The 21,716-nt window shown below is 39.3% G+C and overlaps 1 protein-coding gene across 1 annotated transcript; it reads right to left on the reverse strand.

Annotated features, from left to right (window-relative positions):
* Positions 1-131: 131 nt before the first annotated feature.
* ylpm1 (YLP motif containing 1) lies at positions 132-21,564 on the reverse strand. The gene is given in 23 exon segments (XM_043220456.1): positions 132-6,329; positions 6,616-6,796; positions 7,275-7,399; positions 8,234-8,285; positions 12,144-12,224; positions 12,314-12,397; positions 12,521-12,604; positions 12,718-12,894; positions 12,983-13,102; positions 13,850-13,912; positions 13,993-14,147; positions 15,265-15,422; positions 15,619-15,781; positions 15,864-15,953; positions 16,034-16,187; positions 16,294-16,420; positions 16,535-18,631; positions 18,722-19,284; positions 19,419-19,616; positions 19,867-19,897; positions 19,899-19,938; positions 19,941-20,064; positions 20,800-21,564. Coding segments are annotated over 22 exon segments (5,340 nt in total). The 5' UTR covers positions 21,307-21,564; the 3' UTR covers positions 132-6,329; positions 6,616-6,649.
* Between the last annotated feature and the right edge of the window lie 152 nt (positions 21,565-21,716).

The following is a 21,716-nucleotide window of genomic DNA, read 5'->3' on the forward strand; positions in this document are numbered from 1 at the left end:
AGTTTTTGGAGGCTGAACAGTTATTAATGTCAGTATTATATTTAAAATTATTCTTGCAATCGCTGGAAAATACGACTGACACAACGAAAGTGTGCTAATAAAATGACACTGATTGAAAACAAGACCACAAATTGAATGAGAAATAATCTTTATTTTAAGTTTTTTTTTAACTGAAATGTCCAAACACACTTGAAAATATATTTATTAATGCATGGTATGAGAAAGGCTTACCTGAGGTGCTATGCCGTCAGAATAGTGTTCCCCTGTTTGAGAAGCAGACCCCGAAGGCAGCTTGCAGGCCATCTGTTCAGCAGCACCAAGACATGGCGACTTAAAGGCATCGTTCACTGACGCCTCATGTTCTTCCAAACCTGCACGTTCGATTCAATTCAAGATTATTTGCATACTAATCACTGCAAAGCAGCTTTACAGAAAATGTACGTTTCGACTGAAGTTTCTACGTTATATTTAGTAGTATCTTATCTGTGTCATATCAACTATGTCAAGTTGGTATCCGAATGACAGAAACGAACAGTAAAAATGTGGAACAAAGGATAAATGTGAACAAATGTACTGGCCACATGAACCAACCAGCCAGTTAAGCTCCAAAATGACAAAAAAGATAAATAAAAGAAATGAATAAAAGAAAAAGAGATATAATAACTATATATCAAGTAATTCGTAGCTAAATAAAATTAAGTTTACTTTTGTAACAGCCCTAATCCCCATCCACTTTCATTATGTGGAAAAGAGAAGCCACTACATTTGTCCAAATTCCTCTTTTAGTGTTTAACATTAAGAAGTCAGTTGCAGGTTTGGAATGGCGTCAAAAAAATCAATCGTGTAAATGGTCATATTTAGGTGAGCTACGCCTTTAAGTCATGCGTTAGTCAAGGCACTGCACAAAAACTGGACTGCCATCGTGTTGTCCATCATCCTTCGAATAAGAATCAGACAAACAAAATCAATACTTTCATTATGCATTGCATAACTGTTTTCTGTGCGGTCTGTCCTGGGTAATATATTTACGCAATGGGGATGGTGTTCCTGTTGGCCTTCACGCTTAATTTATAACAGACAATAAACTTGCGCAAAAGGATGTTGTGCAACACAATACAGCATCTGACAGCGTGTGTATACACTACGACGGCCTCAGTGGGGTGAATGGAGCGTGTTCCCATGTGTATGAAATCTGTCAAATACTTAATGTTATATGAGGTAGGAAGACAATAACTGAAGGAAGTATATATAAAGTATGTTGCCAGGAATATTAGGTGTGCCAAAAAACAACAAAAAAGAAGTTATCACGTATGTTCAAGCTTCAAGTCGCTTACCATAAACCTAAAGCCAGAACCAAATGGATAGAAATACATTTTGTGAAAGTTATTTTCTTCCGAGAAAGTTTCGAACGACTTTTTCTGTCACACATTTTGTAACATTGACAGAATAATACCAACAGATTCTTTTGATGCTTTTTTTTTTGAAAGCATCAAAACGAAAGCATGAAAGGATGATTTGGTGTAGTCCTTTAATGAGCAAAATTATTTCAGTCCATGCCTCAATTGATACAATTTTATTATTTAGAAAACAAAATGATTAAATGAACAAGCAGCGTGGAGGAAACTAGTAAGAAATTGTAGCTTGCCAAGTATTTCAATTTCACACTCACACTTTTTGATGCTTTCTGATGGCTGCCAACGTCCAGAAATATATCAAAGAGATTAGTGAAATAATCCATGATCCATCAGGGGTTCAACCGTAACTTTACGAAACTACAAGAATCCAATAATAATCACTTTATTGTCACGGCTGACACAGAAAAGTGTACGCTATTCGCGTTCAGTGGATACTCTCCAAAACAGCTAGAGGAGCCCAATTGTTACAGTCACTTTTTCTATTTTGTGTGTATAACAAAATGGATTCTCCTAGCTTCGTAAATTACGGTAGAACCCCTGATGTGAGATCTCCTTGCTTGTCTCTGGACGTAGCTGTGGGAGGAAATATCTACAAATGAAGATATTTTAGCTGAAATCGGAGATCTGACCCTCCATAGTCGGCAACACAACTGAAATGATCCCAGGTCCAGAAACATCGTAAATGCATGAGTGGCTCAACTTCAGTTTTGTGACGCTACAAGAATATTTTTTTTTACTCTACCCTTTAAATTTGCAGGCAGGTAGATCTCCAGGAACAGGATTGAGCGCATGAATGGCAGGTAAAGAATTCCAGGAACATTGTTACAAAAGATACAGCTGAGCTGCTGAAAAATGTAGTTTAGTAGTGTAGTTGGTATGGCTGCTGGTATTGGCAGAATGTATTCACATAAACATACATGGAGCAAAATTAGCACAAATATAACAGCCGTATATGGCTTGATGTTTGGACATCCGGGACAAATGAAGCTGCAGTCCGATAGTCCTTGGTTAGCTTCCATCCGAAGACATTTTAACCCAGTCGGTTGTAGAAATGGGAACGTAGGAGACTTAAACTGAGAGGTGAAATACCTGGAGAGTCATCCGGTAGCACTTCCACTTCTCTCTCAAAACGAAGCTGCTCAACTCTATTAGCTTTGACACCCGCAAAGTATGTGACGTGGAAAAAAAATCTTCATGGAAAAGACATTTTCACTTCTTTCCGGAGATGTGCCGCCATGTAACTAAACGCTTTGGAGCTGCAGGGAAATGACACGGTGACGCTGATTGGCTGATGAACGTCCACAATCCCAAATCCTAGCACCCACTGGAGTTCATAACACGGAGAGGCAGTTGGGAGGGAGATGGAGGGCTGTTAATATTAGCACAGGATACTTCTAAACAGCTGCCAATTTGGAATGAATGCAATTGATCAGCTGAGAGCTTCGTTTACACTGAATGTGAATTTCCAAGGAACTGCGTTGGCATTATTGAAAATAGAAAAAACCCCAGTCCCAACCACTCAGATCCCTGCAGTGTTGAGCGCTTTGCCATTAATATGGCGGATTCTAGCAGCAGTGACTAAACAGCATCTTTGAAAAGCCGCCGTCCTGCTCAGTTAAGGAGGAACATTGTGCTCACTGGTTCTTACCCGTGGTGATTTGGTAACTAATAACTTGAAGAAAGATACACCTCTCACCCATTTTTGACTGGCAAGTTACAGGCCTTCCAATGATGAAAGGGAAATATCAGAAAAAAAAAAAAAAAAAAACAAAAAACAGTGAGTAGACTCAATACTTCCAACCAAAATGGAAGTTTATGGGCTGATAGGAAGACATCGTAATGTACCAGATTTCAACAACAGAGGGAAAGAAGTCCAGTAACTTCTATTTCATTCCCCCGTCACAAAATGTTTAGCTTGGCCTTGAAAAACTGCATAAATTGACTGTTTAAGTTTCCTTTTAGGAGAGCCTTGACAGACACATTAGGTTTTACTCCAGAGAGAAACTGAATATTGAATGAGGAACAGAGAGTGTGGATTGTTTTTTCTACTGCGATCTGATTGGATGTAGTAAAGTAGATGTTTTAGTTAGAAATGAACACTGACAGTTGGAGGGGGCGTGGTTAATGATGTCATGCTCAAGCCGTCAAACTGATGTCATCAGAGAAGGCCGTTATTTCAGAGGGGAATTGCATCTTCAGATTAAAGATTACAAAGCCAAACAATTGTTTTTTTTTTGTGGATTGACTCTCACAGAGGAATTGTTCGCCATAAAAGTAGCAATGTGAGCAAAATACAGTCTCTAAATAAAAAAATATAGAAACTATCTGATAATGGTCTAATCAGATGAAATGATCTATGCTACTCAAACTCAATTCTTTGACTCTAGGGGAGGTCAAATAGTGTAGAGTTACTTTAACAAATCATTGAAATACTTAATGCAGTCAAGTTTATTAATATGTCTGATCCAGACCTACATATTACACCACTCATGTTTTTTTATAATGAACAGTTCACCCAAAAATAAATCTGATCTGCCAAACACAAAGGAAGATATTTAGAAAAATGTTTGTAACCAGGTTGATTCGGGTCACCATTGACTTTTTTCCCCTAATGGTGACCAAAAGGAGCCTGGTTGGAAACCTTGTGTTTGGCAAAGAAATTCATAAAGTTTTGGGACTCCTTGAGGGTGAGTAAATGACCGGCGAACTGTTCCTTTAAGGTATTATAAGCACCTAACAAAAATAAATAAATAAATAAAAAAATCATGTGAATTAAGATCATAAGGTGACTGGAACTAAGCTGTTAATTGTATTGTGAAGTTTGCACAGTATACTGCCTCATGAGAGAACAACATGGCAAAGTAATATCTTGAATAATAAAAATACTTGAATAATCTTAGAAATACTAATTTTTGCTTTTCACAGGACTACATGTTGCCCCTTAAAATGTCAACATCAGCCTCTGAGAAGACTGTTGAAGATGCCACAAAACAAGTAAATGTAATAGTGCAGAGGTTTTTCCTTTTGAAATATTTCTCGCGACTACGGGTATACATCACGTTTGATGCATTTTTATTTTTTGCACGCTTTAAATACATAAAACCTTCTTTTTTTTTTTTTTTTTTTACTTACTAAAAACCTATAACATTTTTTGTTCATGGATGTATGCATTTAACCACACATCTCAAGGACAAGTAATATTAGTAGCTATAAACAATTGATGTTAGAGTATTCTTTCTCTTCATTGCAGATGTGTAATAAATTGCCAACCAATTACTTTTTTTTTTTTTTTTTACATATTGTGGATGACTTGAAACACAAAAACATCAACTATATTCAGTTTTGAAAAGGAGCAATATTACATGTTTATACTCCAGAGGGAGCAGTTGAACCGTTCAACAAATAGCTCAAAATAGTCACCCACACATCCTGCCTTAACTATAACGATTCTTCTTTCTATGCAACACTATTTCTTTGAAGTAACAGACCGCAGCCAATTAATTGTCCAGCTCCAAAGGCAACAAAATTACCACAGAGCAGTTAGTCCTACAACTCCAGGACCAGAAGAAGATGCATAATGTATAACCTTGAAGGTGTCGATTTCAATTCATTTGTCCATACTGAGTTGCAAAGACGGAAGAGAGCATCTGTTTTTTTTCTTTCTCTCTTTTTTGAGTTAGCTATATACATCACTATCCACAAGTCCTCAAATTGTCAATAAAAATGTTTGCATTGCCAGAAAAATAAATTAAAGCACCCAATTAAATATGACGAAACACTCGTTAAAAAAAAAAAAATACACAATATATTCACAGATTGAAAGTTCATCACGGATTGTGCAGCATTTTCACACTTACCTTTAATGTCACTGCATTTATATTTATATCAGAATATTTAGACGCTGAACGTTGTTTTATGAGCATTTAATGAACATCACTGTCTGGTGGACCACTTGATAACACAAGTGCACTAACGCCCAGTGTGCATTCATTAAAGAACCCAAATAGCACTGCAATGCATTACATATTCCAACCGACGAGGTTCGTCACAATACATAAAACTGCATATTGAACTATTATTAATAAAGCTCAGTTCTCGTTGTATAGCAAACAACTGGTTTTTTTTTCGTTCAAAATTAGACGAGCTCATGTCGAAACGGCAGTATTTGCATACAAAAAGGATTTCAGGGTCACATGTGGAATTTTACAAAAACATATATGCAAATATAAATGTTAATTAGGAGGTTTTATGACACAAAGCATCGGTCGAGCCAAACTCTGCAGAAGTCGTATGTCAGTTATGCAAAATTCAAGCTCGTGTTTACCGGCAACTTATGTGGCAAAGCAAATAAGCGGGCCAGTAAAACAACCGCTGGAACAGACCCGTCATTCAATACGTTGCCACATGAGAAGCCAGTAAACTATTTTGTAAGCAAGTCATGCGTCTTGCGTCAATCTGAAGAGTTTCTTTCGAACCTTTATTTGCAGCTTAGCCACCAAACCAAAGTTTCACAATTCGGATTTTTAATAGCAGCGTAATGCGAAAAATGACTTTTTTTTTTTTTATGAGACCGTTTTGTAAGCTTTATTGAGTGTGGGTACATGTGGGTGAACTACAATAATATTTCAGGCCAAAAAACATTAGATCTATGGAATAAAAAATAAAAAAAGTAAGGATATCGCCTACAGTCAGTTGCACCACTGATACAAAAACCACACACGCGCAATGCTTAACCTAATAAAATAAGATCGTGGCTTAAAACAGAAAAGATTTACATTACACCAGGTATTGTATGAAGGCCGCTGCGTGTACTACGGGATCGAGCGGCAACTAATCGCCGGTTTCTGAAGAGACGATGCTCTTTCTTCATCGGGCAGTACACTTTGGAAGTGAAGAATTTCACAAACTGGTGACCTGAAAAAAAAGAGGACTAGTTAAAAAAAAAAAGAGAATTTGAAAAATCTTTGTAAAGTGAATGACGTTTACTACGCAGTCAATGACTGGCAAAAATCAAGCTAAAAATGAAAACTTTTCTTCCTTCAGAAATAACTGGAATTTTCGGGAATCTAAAACTAAACAGCTCAAGTAAAAGAGAAAGCTGATGCAAAGCACGTTCTAAAACTAAAGTTAAAAGTGTGTCTCTAGCTTCTATCTACATTAATCTTGGCTGATCAAGAGAGCTGAATTACTAGAAACTTACCATAAATGCTGTACAAATGTCATTACAAAATCTCCTAAAAATACTTGGTGCGGTTAAGAGCTCTCTGAGCAAGCTGGCCGCTCTCATCCGTGATTTTCTCCCAGTCTGTCTGACCGACTACAAAACCAATAGCGCGCTTTCTGTCAGCATCCTTCTTCTCTTCGAGATCAGCCCAGCGCACCTGGAAGATCAGCAAGTTTAATCAGCACAAAAACGTGGTTTGAATCGCGGCCCTTCCTGAACTGAACAAGAAAAGCCATTCAAATTTTAGGTTAAAAGTACGATAACTCTAAAGATAAAGCTCTCGGTATCGAAGAATGGTGCACACCACGAATATAGTGATAAAGGCACAGAGAAACGATATCGTAGGAATCCGTTTCATACTTTTTTATGCTGGTGAATGATACGAACATTGACAGCCAATCAGAATCCATCCTGCTGTGACGGCAGACGCATGTGCGATTACAACAAACAGATGATATTGTTCGCTGGTGCGGATGCCAATATTGTTATGTTTATAGTTATAGACAAAAAATAAATAAATAAATATATATATATATAGACCAACTACTGAATTCAATCTGCAATTCTCAAGAACAATCTAGAAAAAACAGGTGACATTAAATGGATATATTTATGAAATACATGCAGCACATTACCCTCTTCTTGCCAGGTTCAGACATGCGGCTGGCATAGTCATCGGGCAGCTGAAGGAAGTCCTCCATGCCAGACACATCAGATTCTCGTTTTCTCTTGCCTCCACCCGCCAGACCGTCCAGTTTGTCTGGAAGCCAAGGACAAAGCATCTAAAGTCTTCGCCAAATCTGAATAGACTAAAACCTGACATAATCACACACTAAAATGATAAAAGCTATTACTGCGTTAAAATCGGTAGTTGTCCAAAAACGTTACTGTGTGCACGGTTTCAAGTTCCTTTTACACTGTGTTGGGTTAGCCTTTTCTAAACGAGCCACGCTGTGAACATTCACACAAACGTTCACGTGCTCACCAACAGATCCTTTGCTATGAATGGGCGCCATCAGAATCAAAGGCCGAAAAGCTGATAAAACCATCGGCACAATAAAAGTAGTATTATTGATAGAGGACTCCTATTTTAGCTGAAAGCAACGGTTTGGTTAAACCATCTAAATAAGTGTGCAGCGTTTTGCTTTGAGAGACATTAAGTGTTAGACTGGAGTGATTTAATGAGTTGTTCGGGCTCTCGTTCTGATGGTACCCATTAACTGCAGAGCATCCGTTGGTATGCAGGCGATATAATGCTAAATTTCTCCAAATCTGTTCTAATGAAGAAACAAACTCAACCACATATTTCAAGGCCTGAGGATTGGTGCATTAGGTGCTTTTTCTTTGGGTGAACTATTTCCTTTAACCAATTCCTTTAAAGCAAATTCTAAACATCAAATATTTTCAGGTAATTTAAAGCATGACAATTGCCACATATGGAAAAATCTGTAATTGAACTATCAAAAACCAGGAATAAAGTTTACCTATATGACTACACCAAACGACAACAACCGTATAACGGATTAAAAATGACACCAAACAATAGATGCGTACATTTATGAATATTTTGCGCAAACTACAAATGAAAACCTACCAAGCTTTGCTTCTGATGTGTCCATCTCCCATTTGCTTTTCGGAAGGTATCCCTATATTACAGAGAGACACTCCAGCGATTAATCCTCAGGTGATGAGAGAACAGAGGGGACAGACAGCGTGACAGAGGGAGGACAGGGACAGAATAGGGGGCTGGGGAATAATGACGATGCTTTGGATGATGGGAGAATAAGCTTGAAAGAGAGATCATTAATAAGTCACAGAGGCAACAACGAGCGCTCAACTGATAAACAGTCCTTATTCAGGATATAGAAATGTCTACTGAATACAGAAGAGCATGCATATATTTTAATACACTACGGCGTGGATACGAACCAGATGCCTGCTACATTGACCGCTTCACACATTCATTTTATAGTAAAAATCGCAAAGACAAAAAGCCAACGGCACAATGCACAGGTACGAAACAGACTTTTAAATGTTAAATTATTATTTTCCGCCAACTTCGCTGGCAGAATATTTTTCAATCCTGCCCAAGAGAAATCAACACCGGATCTTTGGATTGAGAAACATCAACGGTTCAATGCATAAAAATAGTCATGTGTGCATAGAAAATAGGCAACATGATGGATATAGCTCGTGTACGAATCCACGAAAGTCACTTAACTAAATACAAATACATAAACAGAAAACTAGCTAGAATGTAACTACTCATCTCTGAATTCAACTTTTTAAAAGAAAATTACACAACATAAAGTATGAAGTAATCTAGAATGAAGCCACATAAAATTTGTGATATTACACAACTAAAGATGCTAATGTTATTAATAGACAAATACTTATGTGTTTGTTCTTATGCATTCTATTTTCTATTGTTTATGGAATTATATCAAACGTTTATGATAACTATTCAACCAGAATTAAAGGGGTCGTGAACTGAGAAATCAAACAAATCAACCTTTTGATACAAGAGGCTTAACTTCTAGCGATTATCGTTGAATTGATTACAGAGACGGTCTCTGCGTTTAATATCAAATTGTTCAATCTCATCATTATACATCCCTATCACTGTATTCTTTTATTTTATACTGTTCAGTGCTTTGATACAATCTGTGTTGTTAAAAGCACTATATAAATAAAAATGATTGATCGATTAATTGAAGAGGTCATTTTTAGAACCCAAAAATCTTATATTGACAGCAGTCAGCCAAAATGGCTTTATAGTGTGGCTAAACACTTCCTCCGACGATCATCACCTGCTTCAACCGCCCGTTTAGACCCCACAACGATTCACGAATGTAGTGGGGTTTTACCACGGATTGGTTCACGAACAAGGTTGAAACTAAAATAACTTTCAAAAACCATACTGAATATTGGATACGACAGTAATGTCACCGCAATGCGAGTGTAACTTTTTTCCATTCATTGTCACTAATGTTAAACAGATTGATGAGTATTTACATGGTTTTAACCTAAAAATCACAGCAACATAAAACTGCTTACTCCACCCATTTTTTTTTTCCCCCTCAATCATTTTCGAACCGGTAAAAGCTTTCTTCGTCTTTGCACAGATGCGCTGTTTTTGTTCAAATCAAAGCATTAACAGAAGTAGAAAATATTTCCTTGTGTTGCTGCTGACACAGAACAGCGTTAGCCACGTCTGTACAGCCCGTACTCTCCAAAAAATAGATCTACGGTGACACTATGGCAGTGAATTGTTGAATAAAGCCATTTATGTTTTCTTTCTGTACAAAAGTATTCTCATAATATTCATAATGCTTTGGTTAAACCACAGATAGAGCATTCTGTCAATGTCTTTTTAAACTTTTCCATTTACTGTCAATGAGACCGTAACAAAGTGTGTTCTTCACATGGGGGCAAGTGATTAATGACAACATTTTCATTTTGGGGTCGAGTAACCTTTTAAATATTTTCAAGCTTTGTCGAAAACATTTTTGCTAAGAAGTACAGATTGCAAGAATAAAGTCAGATTTCAGATTTAAAAGTATATGACAATTAAAATACACAAACAAAAAGGTTTCAATCCATCATGGCAAGTAAAGTTTGTTTGATCATAAAAGGTTCTTTACCATAAAGGCCCAGTAAACAGTTAAAATCAAAAAAAAAGTTAGCATGTATGCTCCATATTTTGTAAGCACATATATTATGTATATGTACTAAACTATGTTTTACACATATATTACTACATACTGTTTTCGCCAATATTTTTAAAGATCTGAATTAATGTTACTGAATTAGTTATTGATCGGAACGCCTAGGTTGTTAGAGACCTACTGTTTTACAATAGATCAACAATTGTTTCTAACATCCCAGGTGTTTTAAATTTAAAATATAATCAGTGTTATCTGTGAAAAGTAAAGAGCATTGAAAACAGCACAGAAATATTAGCTTTTTTTTTTTTTTTTTTTTTTTTAAGGTTTACATGACTGCTACCAACACCAGTAAAGAGGAAAGGTATGACAATATGTTGAGACTAAAACAAATATATTTTTATAAAATATAAAAATAGTAATGGTAACTGAATTTCTTGTGTTAGGCAGCTGCAGTGATAAACCTCGTTTGCTTTGGCCTTTAATTTCCAAGCCGGGCTTCATTCAGCTGCCAAACCAAGCCACGCTCTGAAATTCTCACTTTTATCTTTGTTTACAAAGTCTGTCAAGACATCAAGGAACAAACAGATGGTCACAAAGCTGGATGTTATGGACAAACAAACTATTAATTATTTGTCTTGAATGTGTAAAAAGATAAAATCATGCAGTTTAAACCTAAGTGTATTTTATTTGTTTTAAATTTGGAAAAGTGTTCAACTATTCTTTAACAATAAACTTTAATGCCCAGAAAGACCAACAAAGTTCATGTAAATGCCTTATGTAAGAGCTTACGTAAAATATACTATAATTTCCTATACTACATATCTACTTCATTACACAGTTACTATATTTTTACTGTAATTCCAACTCACTAACCCTAGGTAAAGCTAGCAGTGATCAAAGAATTAACAGAAATCAGCTTTGGTAAGCAATTCTGCCGTCTTTATCACATACATTATACTGATATTTTAGACCAGACTTGTGCAGAGCTTCCTACAAGACTAAGACTAGAAGCTTTCAAAAAAAAAGTTGAATTCAAATTCAAGTTCTATGCTAAAGGTCCATATAACACAACTCAACTATAACATCAGTAAAGACATATTAATCAACAGACATTATTGTGTTCAACTAGAATACAGCAAACAAAAGCTGACTTGTATATAATCAAAGCTACATTCAAGTGCAGCCATATAACCGAGTTCAATTTAGAGGTTTCTCAAAAGCAAAAATACCACATGCATTTAGAAAGACTTAGAATGAACTGCAGTATAAAGTTGTTCCTAATCCATAAATAAATTAAATTGTTACAAAAGCCGCTGTTTGTGAAAAAAAAAAAAAAAAAAAAAAAGACAAACAACCTTTTTAAAAACATTAAGTCTCAAATGTACAGCAAGTAAAATATTTTAATTAGCTAAAAGGTTTAGATCAGTTAATATGAAAATTGAGAGCAAATGTACAGATATTGTCCATTATACATCAAGTTACAAGGTATTTAAAGAGCTCAACAAATTGTGAGCAAACACTTAAGCACTTCAAAGAAAATCAAGTCGCTGCATTTAGTGACATTTGCTGTTGCCGATATATTTGATTGTGAAAGCATCCATAAAAAGGGAATGGATTGCAATTACACCAAATAGCCCAAGCGAACCGCGTCACAGAAATATCTTTCTTTGTTTCACTTTTGTCAACTCGGATTGAAAAAAAGTATCCTGTGACTTTGATGCATGCTTAGAATACTTACCTTCTTTCGTTGAAAAACTGGCTCATGTTCAAAGTAAGTACAAAATCACAGTTTCAATTATTAGATGAAAGAAGCATGCATGAAAAGAGGGGTCCTACCAGATCAGTCTCATCATCATCTTCCTGTTTCACTTCAGTTTTTGGTTCTTCTTCAGATGGGTTAAAGTCTTCCATCTCCACCTATCACAAAAACACTTTGTGTTACTATGAGAAGGAAACCAGAATAAAGTAACACATTTACATTTCCTTTAATGAACATAACGGCTTACGTCTTCAATGGCAGCGTCCTGCAGCAGAGACCTGATATCTAGTCGTACCATATGGGGTGGCGCAGATTCCCAGCTACCAGCCAGCTGTGCGCAACAAGCATATTATTAGCCAGGCTTTCGAACAGTTATGTTATATAATTCTGTTGATAAATGGAACCAAAAAAGGCAGGCTCAAACACCAAACAGAAATCAAGTTAAACAAACTACCTTTGTAATATCCTTCAGTGTTCGCCCATGTATGTTTCTCTTTGCACATGTTTGGTGATCAGTAGTGATTTCAGCCAAGTATACCTGAGAATACAAAAAAAAGTTACAGTACAATTAACTAGAGATGCCATTGCCATGCCATTAATTCCTAGCGACTACTTTACTTTAGAATTACTGGAAATGCCAAGCAAGCTCACCTCAAACCCTTTTGTCTTAGCAGCACTCCAGAACTGGTCAAAGTACTTCACTTTATCATTGATGGCATCCAGGATTATGAAGGGAAAAAATCCATCATCCAGTGTTTTCTTGAATGTCTTCAGCATGCTGCTTCGATAAGTATCTTCCATTTCTGGTTCATATTCATATTCAAGAGCCTGGTGAAGATGGTCAGAAAGCTTAGCACGATCGGTTGAGGGAAGTGAGTGGATTTCTCATTTGAAATGAATGACGAACAGATCAAACCTTGGTCTTGACGCGCTTCCCAGAATCAGGGTCCTTCTCAACTTTTTCTACTTCAGTCATGAAATAGTCATCTAGCCCAAGAACTCTGGGTGGCGCACCACCGCATTCAACCTCTTTATCCTATATCAACAAAGGCAAATATACTTAATGGACTAACGTAAACAACAACTGAAATAAAAAGCAAATAGAAAATCATAGATTAACAAGTTCTTTGTTAGGTGCAGCCTCTTCGGCTCAGAGTATCTCATCTATGCAAGCTTAATTTTGTATGGCAGTATGTTTATAGCTAAAAAACATTAATGCCACTTCCTCAAGGATGAGTTTTGTTTCTACAAAAATAATATGTCAAGTCTACAATCAGAACCAGCTAAGACTAACATGTTTGCGAAAAATAACATGCGCATTAAAGGAACACTCCACATTCTTTGAAAATTCTCCAACTCCCCCAGAGTTAATAAGTTTTACCGTTTTGGAATCCATTCAGCTGATCTCTAGGTCTGGAGATAGCATAGCTTAGCATAGATCATTGTATCCAATTAGACCAGTAGCATCGCGTTCAAAAATTACCAAAGAGTTATAATATCTTTCCTATTTAAAACGTGACTCTTGTGTAGTTATATGGTGTACTAAGGCGAGCTGGAAACGAAAAGTTTTTAGGCTGATATTACTCGATCCGAACTGTACTCCCATCCCGGTGTAATCATCAAGGAAGTTTACTGCTGTACCGTAGCAGGCGTAGTGATATTACGTAGCACCTGAAAACAGGCAGACCCTCTCAACTCTGTGGGAGTTGGAGAATGAGCCTATTTCCAAAAAAAGTGGATTGTTCCTTTAAGCTGAGCAAATATGGAAACAAAAGTATATTACCCTAATAAGCTTTGCAACATGACTTTTGCCACTTCCAGGTAACCCACGCATAATGACGACGATCTGAAAAGGAAGAAAACTGTGAGTAAGGTATTCAGAAGATGATTATTCAGAACGAGATTTAGAAGATAATAGTAGCATACCCTGTCAGGCCGAGTTAATCGACCTGGTGGTTTGAGGATGTCTTCGGCATTCTTTGTGTCTGGTTTTTTCTCCACACGAGGGGGAGCAACAGGAGCAGGAGGGGGCAGTGATGAGGGTGGTGGAGGACGCTCATCTGGATAGCTCCTTCGATCACCTGGGTAAGAAAGAAAGGCATCTTCTCAACTTTTCAAGCTTAATAAGTGAGTTATTTATGGTAAACGGCATTACATTTTATATTGGCTTGTGTGGAGAGGATTCCAAGCGTGTAACTTCTGTTCATTAGCTTTGCCAAAAAAATGTTTGGCAACACTATTTTAAGGTGTCATAAAATACTTGGTAGTAGCCATTGTACTTAAACATACTGTAATTACAGTTTGCAATTATGTAGATGTAACGGACAGCTACTGTTACACATACGTAACAGAACAAGTACAATCTTGATACACGATTTTAAGAAGCTTATGCCTGTGTGATAATCTGCCATTTTAATGTAATTACACAGTTATTACATGTATTTGTGTAAATCAAACTAAGCTGTGTAAATCAAACTAAGGTGCAGCTAGATAAGGTGTAAGGTATAGATACACATGAAGTACAATCAAGTACAATCGTCATACACTAATTTAAGTATCTTATGTCTGTTGTTATGTTAGTTATGTTGTATGAAGTCTGCAACACATTTGTGACAATAATTTGGTTACATAAGTAGCTATGTAACAGACGCTGTTACAAATGTGTAACAGTAGCAGCCTTTTACACAGACATAATTACAAACTAAGTACTGTTCGATAACTTATGTGGCAAGTACACTTTGTTTTTACAACAGCTACTACTAAGTACGTAAAAGGTAAATACTCTATTATGACACCTTAAAATAAAGTGTTTACAATTTTTTTTTTTTAAACAGGTTTCCTCAAACACCTTTGATTGGACAAACAAATATCCTCATCCCAATTCACATCAGCTGAGCCAAAGTTGCTGTGTTGAGTAGGCCAGGATGTTCAAACTAACAAAGTGACCAACTAACAAACCACAGTGAAATCAGCAGTAGAGCCTTAACAGTAGAGTAGCATTAAATATAGAATAAAAGAAAAAAAAATGACATGCATCAGCTTTAAAACGGAGCTGTCAAGCAATTAATCGTGAACCTGAAATGTGTATTTGTATATACACACACATACATTATGTAAACAAAAACTTTTTTTATGCAATTAATCGCTTGATAGTACTATTTTAAAATAAAGATATGGATTCTTTTATAATTGACTTACCACCATAGCTTGAGGATCCATGGTCATAATGCTCAAGACTCCTTTCATAAGAAGACCTGTCATAGCTTGATCTGTTATAAACCTCCCGATCCCTGCTTGAGCGGCTTGGATGATCTCTTTCTCTGTCTCTGTGTCCGGGACGAAGCCCAAGTGAAGGTCTGAAAACAGACATACAAAAACAAAAACATATCAAAAGAACATTTCAAATATATGCCACCACATATTTTGACATTTTGATGTAGATAAGAAAACAGTCTTCCAGTAAATTAAATAATTTGGGCATAATATGCAGAAAACTGATAGCATGTACAACTGTGAAAAGGGAGGCAGCAGTATGGTCTGGAATGTGCTTACCGTTCTTCTCTTAAGAAACGATCCCTTTCATATCGGTCTCTCTCATACTCCATATGTGGCTTCTCCCTGTACAGATCTCTCTCCCAATCCCTGTCATAATCTCTGGGACCACCATATGGGTCACTTCTTCTGTCATAGTATGGGTCTCTGTGACCAAGCAATTCTAATGAAAGAAAGGTTGATAACAGATGTGAATTAAAACTAACCCACTGAGTATTCCTTCGAATTCACAAAAAAGTACCGACCTTTCTCATAGGATCGCTCAGAGGGCGGCGGAGCAGGCCTCAACACAATCCTCTCTCCGTAAGAAATCCTTTCCACTGTAGCACCAGCATCTGCTTATTAAAAAACCCAAATGTAGTTTGTCTACATACGTTTAGAATCGCATCAGCTGAGAGGTAGAACGTGTACTGACCACGGCCATGCCCATAATCCACTGTTTTAGCAATGAATGAGGCTGTAGGAGGAGGAGCTGAAGAATGAAGGAAGCCTGCAGACTGATTTGAAGGGGGAAAACCAGCTTCCAAGGGTTGATTAGTCTGTCCCGTTTCTGACAATATATTGGTAGCCTATACAAAAAAGAAATGTTCAAGCAATCAGTAGTTTTTCAATAACATGCTCTTGCAATATTAGAGATAAACAAGAAGTATAATTTGAAACTCAAGTTTGGCATACCTTCAGAGCACTTTTGACTTCAGGTGGTATTTCTAATCCAAGAATTCCAGGGGGAAGTTCTGAAGGCATGCCGACTATCTCTGTGTTCGAAGCTTCCCCCAAAACCTTCTTGCTTTCCTGGAGCTCTCTATGAGGAAATGTGTCACCCAAGTTAATATTTTAAACTCTGCCAGTTGGACTACATGGCTTGAATTTTGTTGGCTTTTTTTCTTTAACGATACACTGATGGGAACTCCTTTACCTTATCATTTTCAACTCCTGGGCAGCTTTGAGAATGATCTCGTGCTGCCTTTGAGAAAGAGCAAGTACAGTTTTATTCGCACCAGGTAAAGACTCTTCAAGTGGAGCATCCAGAGCTTGAGGTGCGGGCAGACCAGTTAGCGGCTCTGGGTTATGGTCATAATGGGGATCAGTTTCACCAACTGGATGAGAGTAAGCTCTCTCTGGTGGGGGTGGGGGTGGAGGTGGGCTCCTTTCCCAATCAGAACGAGAGTGATAAGGAGTCTCCCTGTCACGTTCTTGATAAGGTGGTCCTATTCGCTCCTCTCTATATCGATTCTCATCGTCATATGGAAATGACCTTTCTCTTCCCTCTAACCAATGATCCTCTCTAATGTGCTCTGGGGGGCGACGTGGTGGATAGTCTCTGTCAAGTTGCTCCCTGCCCCACTCCTCACGAGAACCGTAATACTCATCGTCTTGCTCATAATCTGGATACTCATGAGTTGGCCTTCTGTACGTATCATCCCCTGCATCATACGGGAATTCCTCCTCATAATTTTCTTCTTCATGGGGTGGAGGGCCATGCCACCTCTCCCTTGGCATTGAGGGTCTCAAGGGAGGTCTTCTAATCTCCATTTCATGGGGAGGTATAGGAGGACGTCTCAGCCCTCTCCCACGAGGATGAGACCATCCAGGTTCTCGGTCCATTTCTTCTTTATATCCAAGAGGACCAGCTGGTTCCCTTGCTAAGATTTCATGAGGTGCTGGTGGCCGTCTTATGTCTCGCTCCATCATATCATGGCGGGCCGGGGGTGGACCCCATGAGCCTAGACCACGTCTGAACCGTGGTCCCATTACCCCACGTGGTCCCATGTGAGGAGGTCCATGTGGGGGACCAGGAGGAGGGGGTCGCCTTGGACCATGAAGCATAAAACGAGGATGAAAAGGGGGTCTTCTGGGGCCACCTGGAGGAAAAGGAGGTCTAGCACGCATGGGAGGTCTTCTCTCTGTCCAGTAAGGATCTTCTTCCTCCCAGTATTCCTGTGGTTCTTCTTCCCAGTTTTCTTCTGCTTGAGTGCTCTCTGGGTGCTCCCTGTGACCCACTGGAGGTCTTCTCTCTCTAGGCATTTCATAGTACTCTTCCTGGAAGTGTTCCTCCTCTGGATGCCACATCTCATGTGTTCCTTCTTGCTCATCTATTTCTCCAGGACCTTCCAAAGAGGGGTCTCTCCAAGTCAAATCCTGGTCCTCCCCATGAGTTCCATCATCTGTTTGCTGATGGTCATAGGGACCCTCTGACATAATTTCTCTCTGACAGTTGGGATCAACCATTTGTCCTCCGTATTGTCCTCGACCACGCGCCCGGCCCCTACCTCTGAGAGGCACAGGCCCTTGGCCTCTTCCCCTTCCTCGGGTTAACTGCGGTGGACCTGTTTGATTCATCACATGTGGCCCCCTAGGAGCCTCCTTAGGTGCATCAGGTTTAAACTTATCATTTTGAGGAGGCTTTGCTTGTTGTGGTGGCACATTTGTAACATTGTTGGTTTTAGAAGGCTGTGAGCTTGGTTTCTGAGAGTTTTTGTTGGTGTTTGGACTTTCTGTAGGTATAGAAGGTTTAGTAGCATCTTCTTTTAACTTATCCTGCTTTGGAGTATCAGCAATGGTATCATCAGACTTATTATCCTTAGTTTGAGGAATAGGTTCACTCTGAATAAAAAACCCATCCACAGAGTCCAATATGTCATCTGTCAGTGACGGACCAGTGGAAGTCCCATCTTTAATATTTTGATTTTGGGCATTTTTGTTTTTTTCTAGGCCCAATTGAGATGGAGCAACTGGTGGTGCATCAGGTTTTGCTAATTGTTGCTTCATTTGAATGCCAAGGACAGGACTGGATTGCGGTCCGTACCCTGGTTGTGGAGGAGGTACAGGGGGTCTTTCAAATCGTGTGGGTGCATTCAGTCTAGGGGGATTCTCAGGTCTTGCTGGAGGCCCAGGGTGAGGAGCGTTACTTCTGGGAAGTCGATTAAATCGCTGACCACCGTCAAATCTAGGTGGTGCACTAAACCGCTGCTGGTGTGGCTGTTCAAACCGTGGGCCTCTGGGACCTTCAAACCTGAAAAAGAAGATATGAAATATCAGTAATCTAGTTCCAAAAAAAAATGTGTTAAAGTGTGCAATCATGATTATTCTTAAATGCGTTTACCTTGGGCCATCAAATCTTCCATGAGGTCCAGGGGGCCCAAGAGGTGGTCCAGGAGGCCGAGGCCCTAGTCCAGGTGGTCCAACAGTTTTACCTGTTTCTGATCCAGAATTTGACCCAGATGATGGGAATGGTTCTGCAGGTGATGGCCCCTGTGGAATAACTGGTGGTGGGACCTGTGGTGAAGGTCCTTGCATGGCGTCCATGTTAACAGGTGGAGGCATTGACGGAAGCCCTGGGTTGGGTAAATGCATGTTTCCATCTGGTACAGGGAGTCGATGCTGCCCATACGGTCCCATCATGCCCCCAAATGAAGGAGCTGTACCATACTGATGCTGCATAGCTCTTAGAGATGTGACTCTCTCTTGCAGATGAGCAGAAGTTGAATTCATTTGCTCTTGCCATTGTCTCCACTGGGCTTCGTAATCATGAAGCTGGTCTTTGTGTGGGTATGACTGAAACTGTTCTAACCACAAATTAAAGTGCCTGTCCCACTCTTGGTACAAGGGACCAAAGCGCTGTTGCTGCATTTCATAGTGCTGCAACTGCATCTCCAAAGGCATTGTCTGGGGGATAGAATTAAACAACCATAATAACATTATACTGTTACTTTGGTGCTTTTTTTCCTCTCTATACCAAAATATTTTCTAAGCTAACCACGCAAATTAAGAACTACAAAACTACAAAAAAAAAACTGCACCTGTAGATGTGCTGGCTGTTGAATAACTTGCTGGTACTGTTGCAGGACCTGCTGTAGTTGAGCATGCTCTTGCATCAGTGCCTGGTACTGAATGCTGGCCCTCTGATGCTGTACATGCTGCCAATGGGCAGCTGCCGCCTGCAGCTGTTGAAGACGTGCTGCTTCCGCTGGGTCCCCTGTATCAGTGAGGCTAGTGGACTGTAGTAAATATAAGCAATCAAATATGAATAATTAGTTGATAGGGTACCACAAGTTTAAAAGTACAGAACTAGAACATAAATACACACTAGCCAACATTTAACGTGGATAAACGCCTTTAATCTAAGATGCCCTAAAGCATGTTCTTGTCTTAATACAACTTTAAACTTTTTAGATCCACTTCAAATGCTGCCTACTGTACGTGCAATATAAAACCACACTATATATTACTCAGGGGGGAAAAAAAGACCTTTGATTCATCTGGTGGTGGGGAGGAGGGGCTCCTCTTTGGGAGGTGGGGGTGGAGGGGTGCTTTTAGGGGTTCCACTGGAGGCGGTGGAGCAGGTGCATTGTTTCCATTAGACGAATTTTGATTCTGCTTTGCCTTCTCATTTTTCAGCTTCTGCAAATTTTGTCGATGCTGCTGATACCAATATTCCTGCTGCTCCTATAGATAATAAATACAAATCATACATACTTTGCTATAATGTTTGAATAAAATATATACCTTGAATTCAAATAAGAATCACATAATATTGTACAGTACGAGAATAACAATAATACTGAAACCGTCCAACTGCAGTGTGACCGCTTTTGAATGTGAACCAACGAGGAAACCTTGCTCAAATAAAATCAATAGCATTAAATAAAATAAAATTATGATACAGTAGCTCGTTTCAAAACTTGCCTACCCTCCTGATACAAACTCCAAAGTATGTACTTTCTCTATATCACTTCTCTGATCCTCTGCAGTGAATGGGTCCCGTTATAATGAGGCTCCAAACAGCTATTAATTTTTTTTTATTAATAATCAAAGCATTTCATTAATCAAAATCCTTTAAAGTAAAAAGCTGCATTTTCAGATTCATTTGTGAGCAAGTGGGGGGGTTTTTGGATGCATGTTTTTTGACTAACCAAAAAACAAATACAGTCAGCTGATATAAAGTTATATATAAAAGGTATGCTGCGTGCTAATTAGAAAAGTGAGGATGGGTGTATGTGTCACAGCAGGGACATTACATGCAATAATTTAAGGAAGTGTCAACTAATGTCATATGAGAAGTAAGAAATGTGTTAATTGTGCTGTATTACGTATACAAGCTGGAGATGTAATGTGCTGCAGAAGCGACTGTATCATCACAAAAACGTGAGAGTAACAATAAACCATGCCACAGAAGCTTGCCTGCAGAGACATCGACGAAAAGTCGGGCTTTTCATCCGCCATCGATGCACTGGCTTCGCTAACCTGTGGTGCTGGAGCGGGGGTCTTCACTGCGGGCGAGGAAGACGATGAAGGCTCCGGAGCTGGAGGCTTCCCATCCGGCGGCGGAGGCTGAGGCTGACCGGGAGGACCTCTCAGAGCTGACGGGTCCTGAAAGCTGTTGGGGCCCGCCTGCCAGTACGGAGGCCCGCTGGCGTTGCCGGAGTGGTGCAGCACCGACTGCAGCTGCTTCTGATGGAGCTGCTGCAACTGCTGCATCTGCTGTAGATGCTGTTCGTGCAAACTGGAGAAATTGGACGACGCTGGAAGAGACGGAGCGCCATATCCTCCGAACCCCCCTCCAGCTGCTGCTGCCGGTTGTGGTGGCGGTGGTGCCGGAGGCTGAGCTCCCCTGAACTGATGAGGCCGCGGGCCGAAGTGCGGAGGAGGCTGGTGTCCACCTCCGTAAGCGCCCCAGGAGGGATGCATGCTTGAACCGAGACACTGCGGGCCAGGCGAGGCCTAGCCGCCTGACTGCATAAAGCCGGTTAGTTTGCAACAGTCGATACTACTTTTTGCAAATATATTGCAGTTATTAGCACTGGCTCCAACGGTCATAAGAAAGTTGTTTAAAAAAAATCTATATTAGCAAATGTGCAAAAAACAACACGTTTAAATTCATGATAATTGTTTGAATGCCGTTTCCCCGACGAGCCAGCCTGCGTGCGCTCCCCACTGCGCGTGAGCGTCACCGCCTTGCGTAACACGTCATCGCGTTTCTGTTACTCCTCCGCGTGAAGAGCGCGCGCGTTGGCGCCACCTTTCGCGCTGGATGCTCTTTTCTCAAGACGCATTTTATTCTTGTAATTTGAAGTACTACACTTTCAAGAATATTTTAT

Source organism: Puntigrus tetrazona, chromosome 20 (genome assembly GCF_018831695.1).
Source record: "Puntigrus tetrazona isolate hp1 chromosome 20, ASM1883169v1, whole genome shotgun sequence".
In the NCBI taxonomy this organism is placed as follows: Eukaryota; Metazoa; Chordata; class Actinopteri; order Cypriniformes; family Cyprinidae; genus Puntigrus; species Puntigrus tetrazona.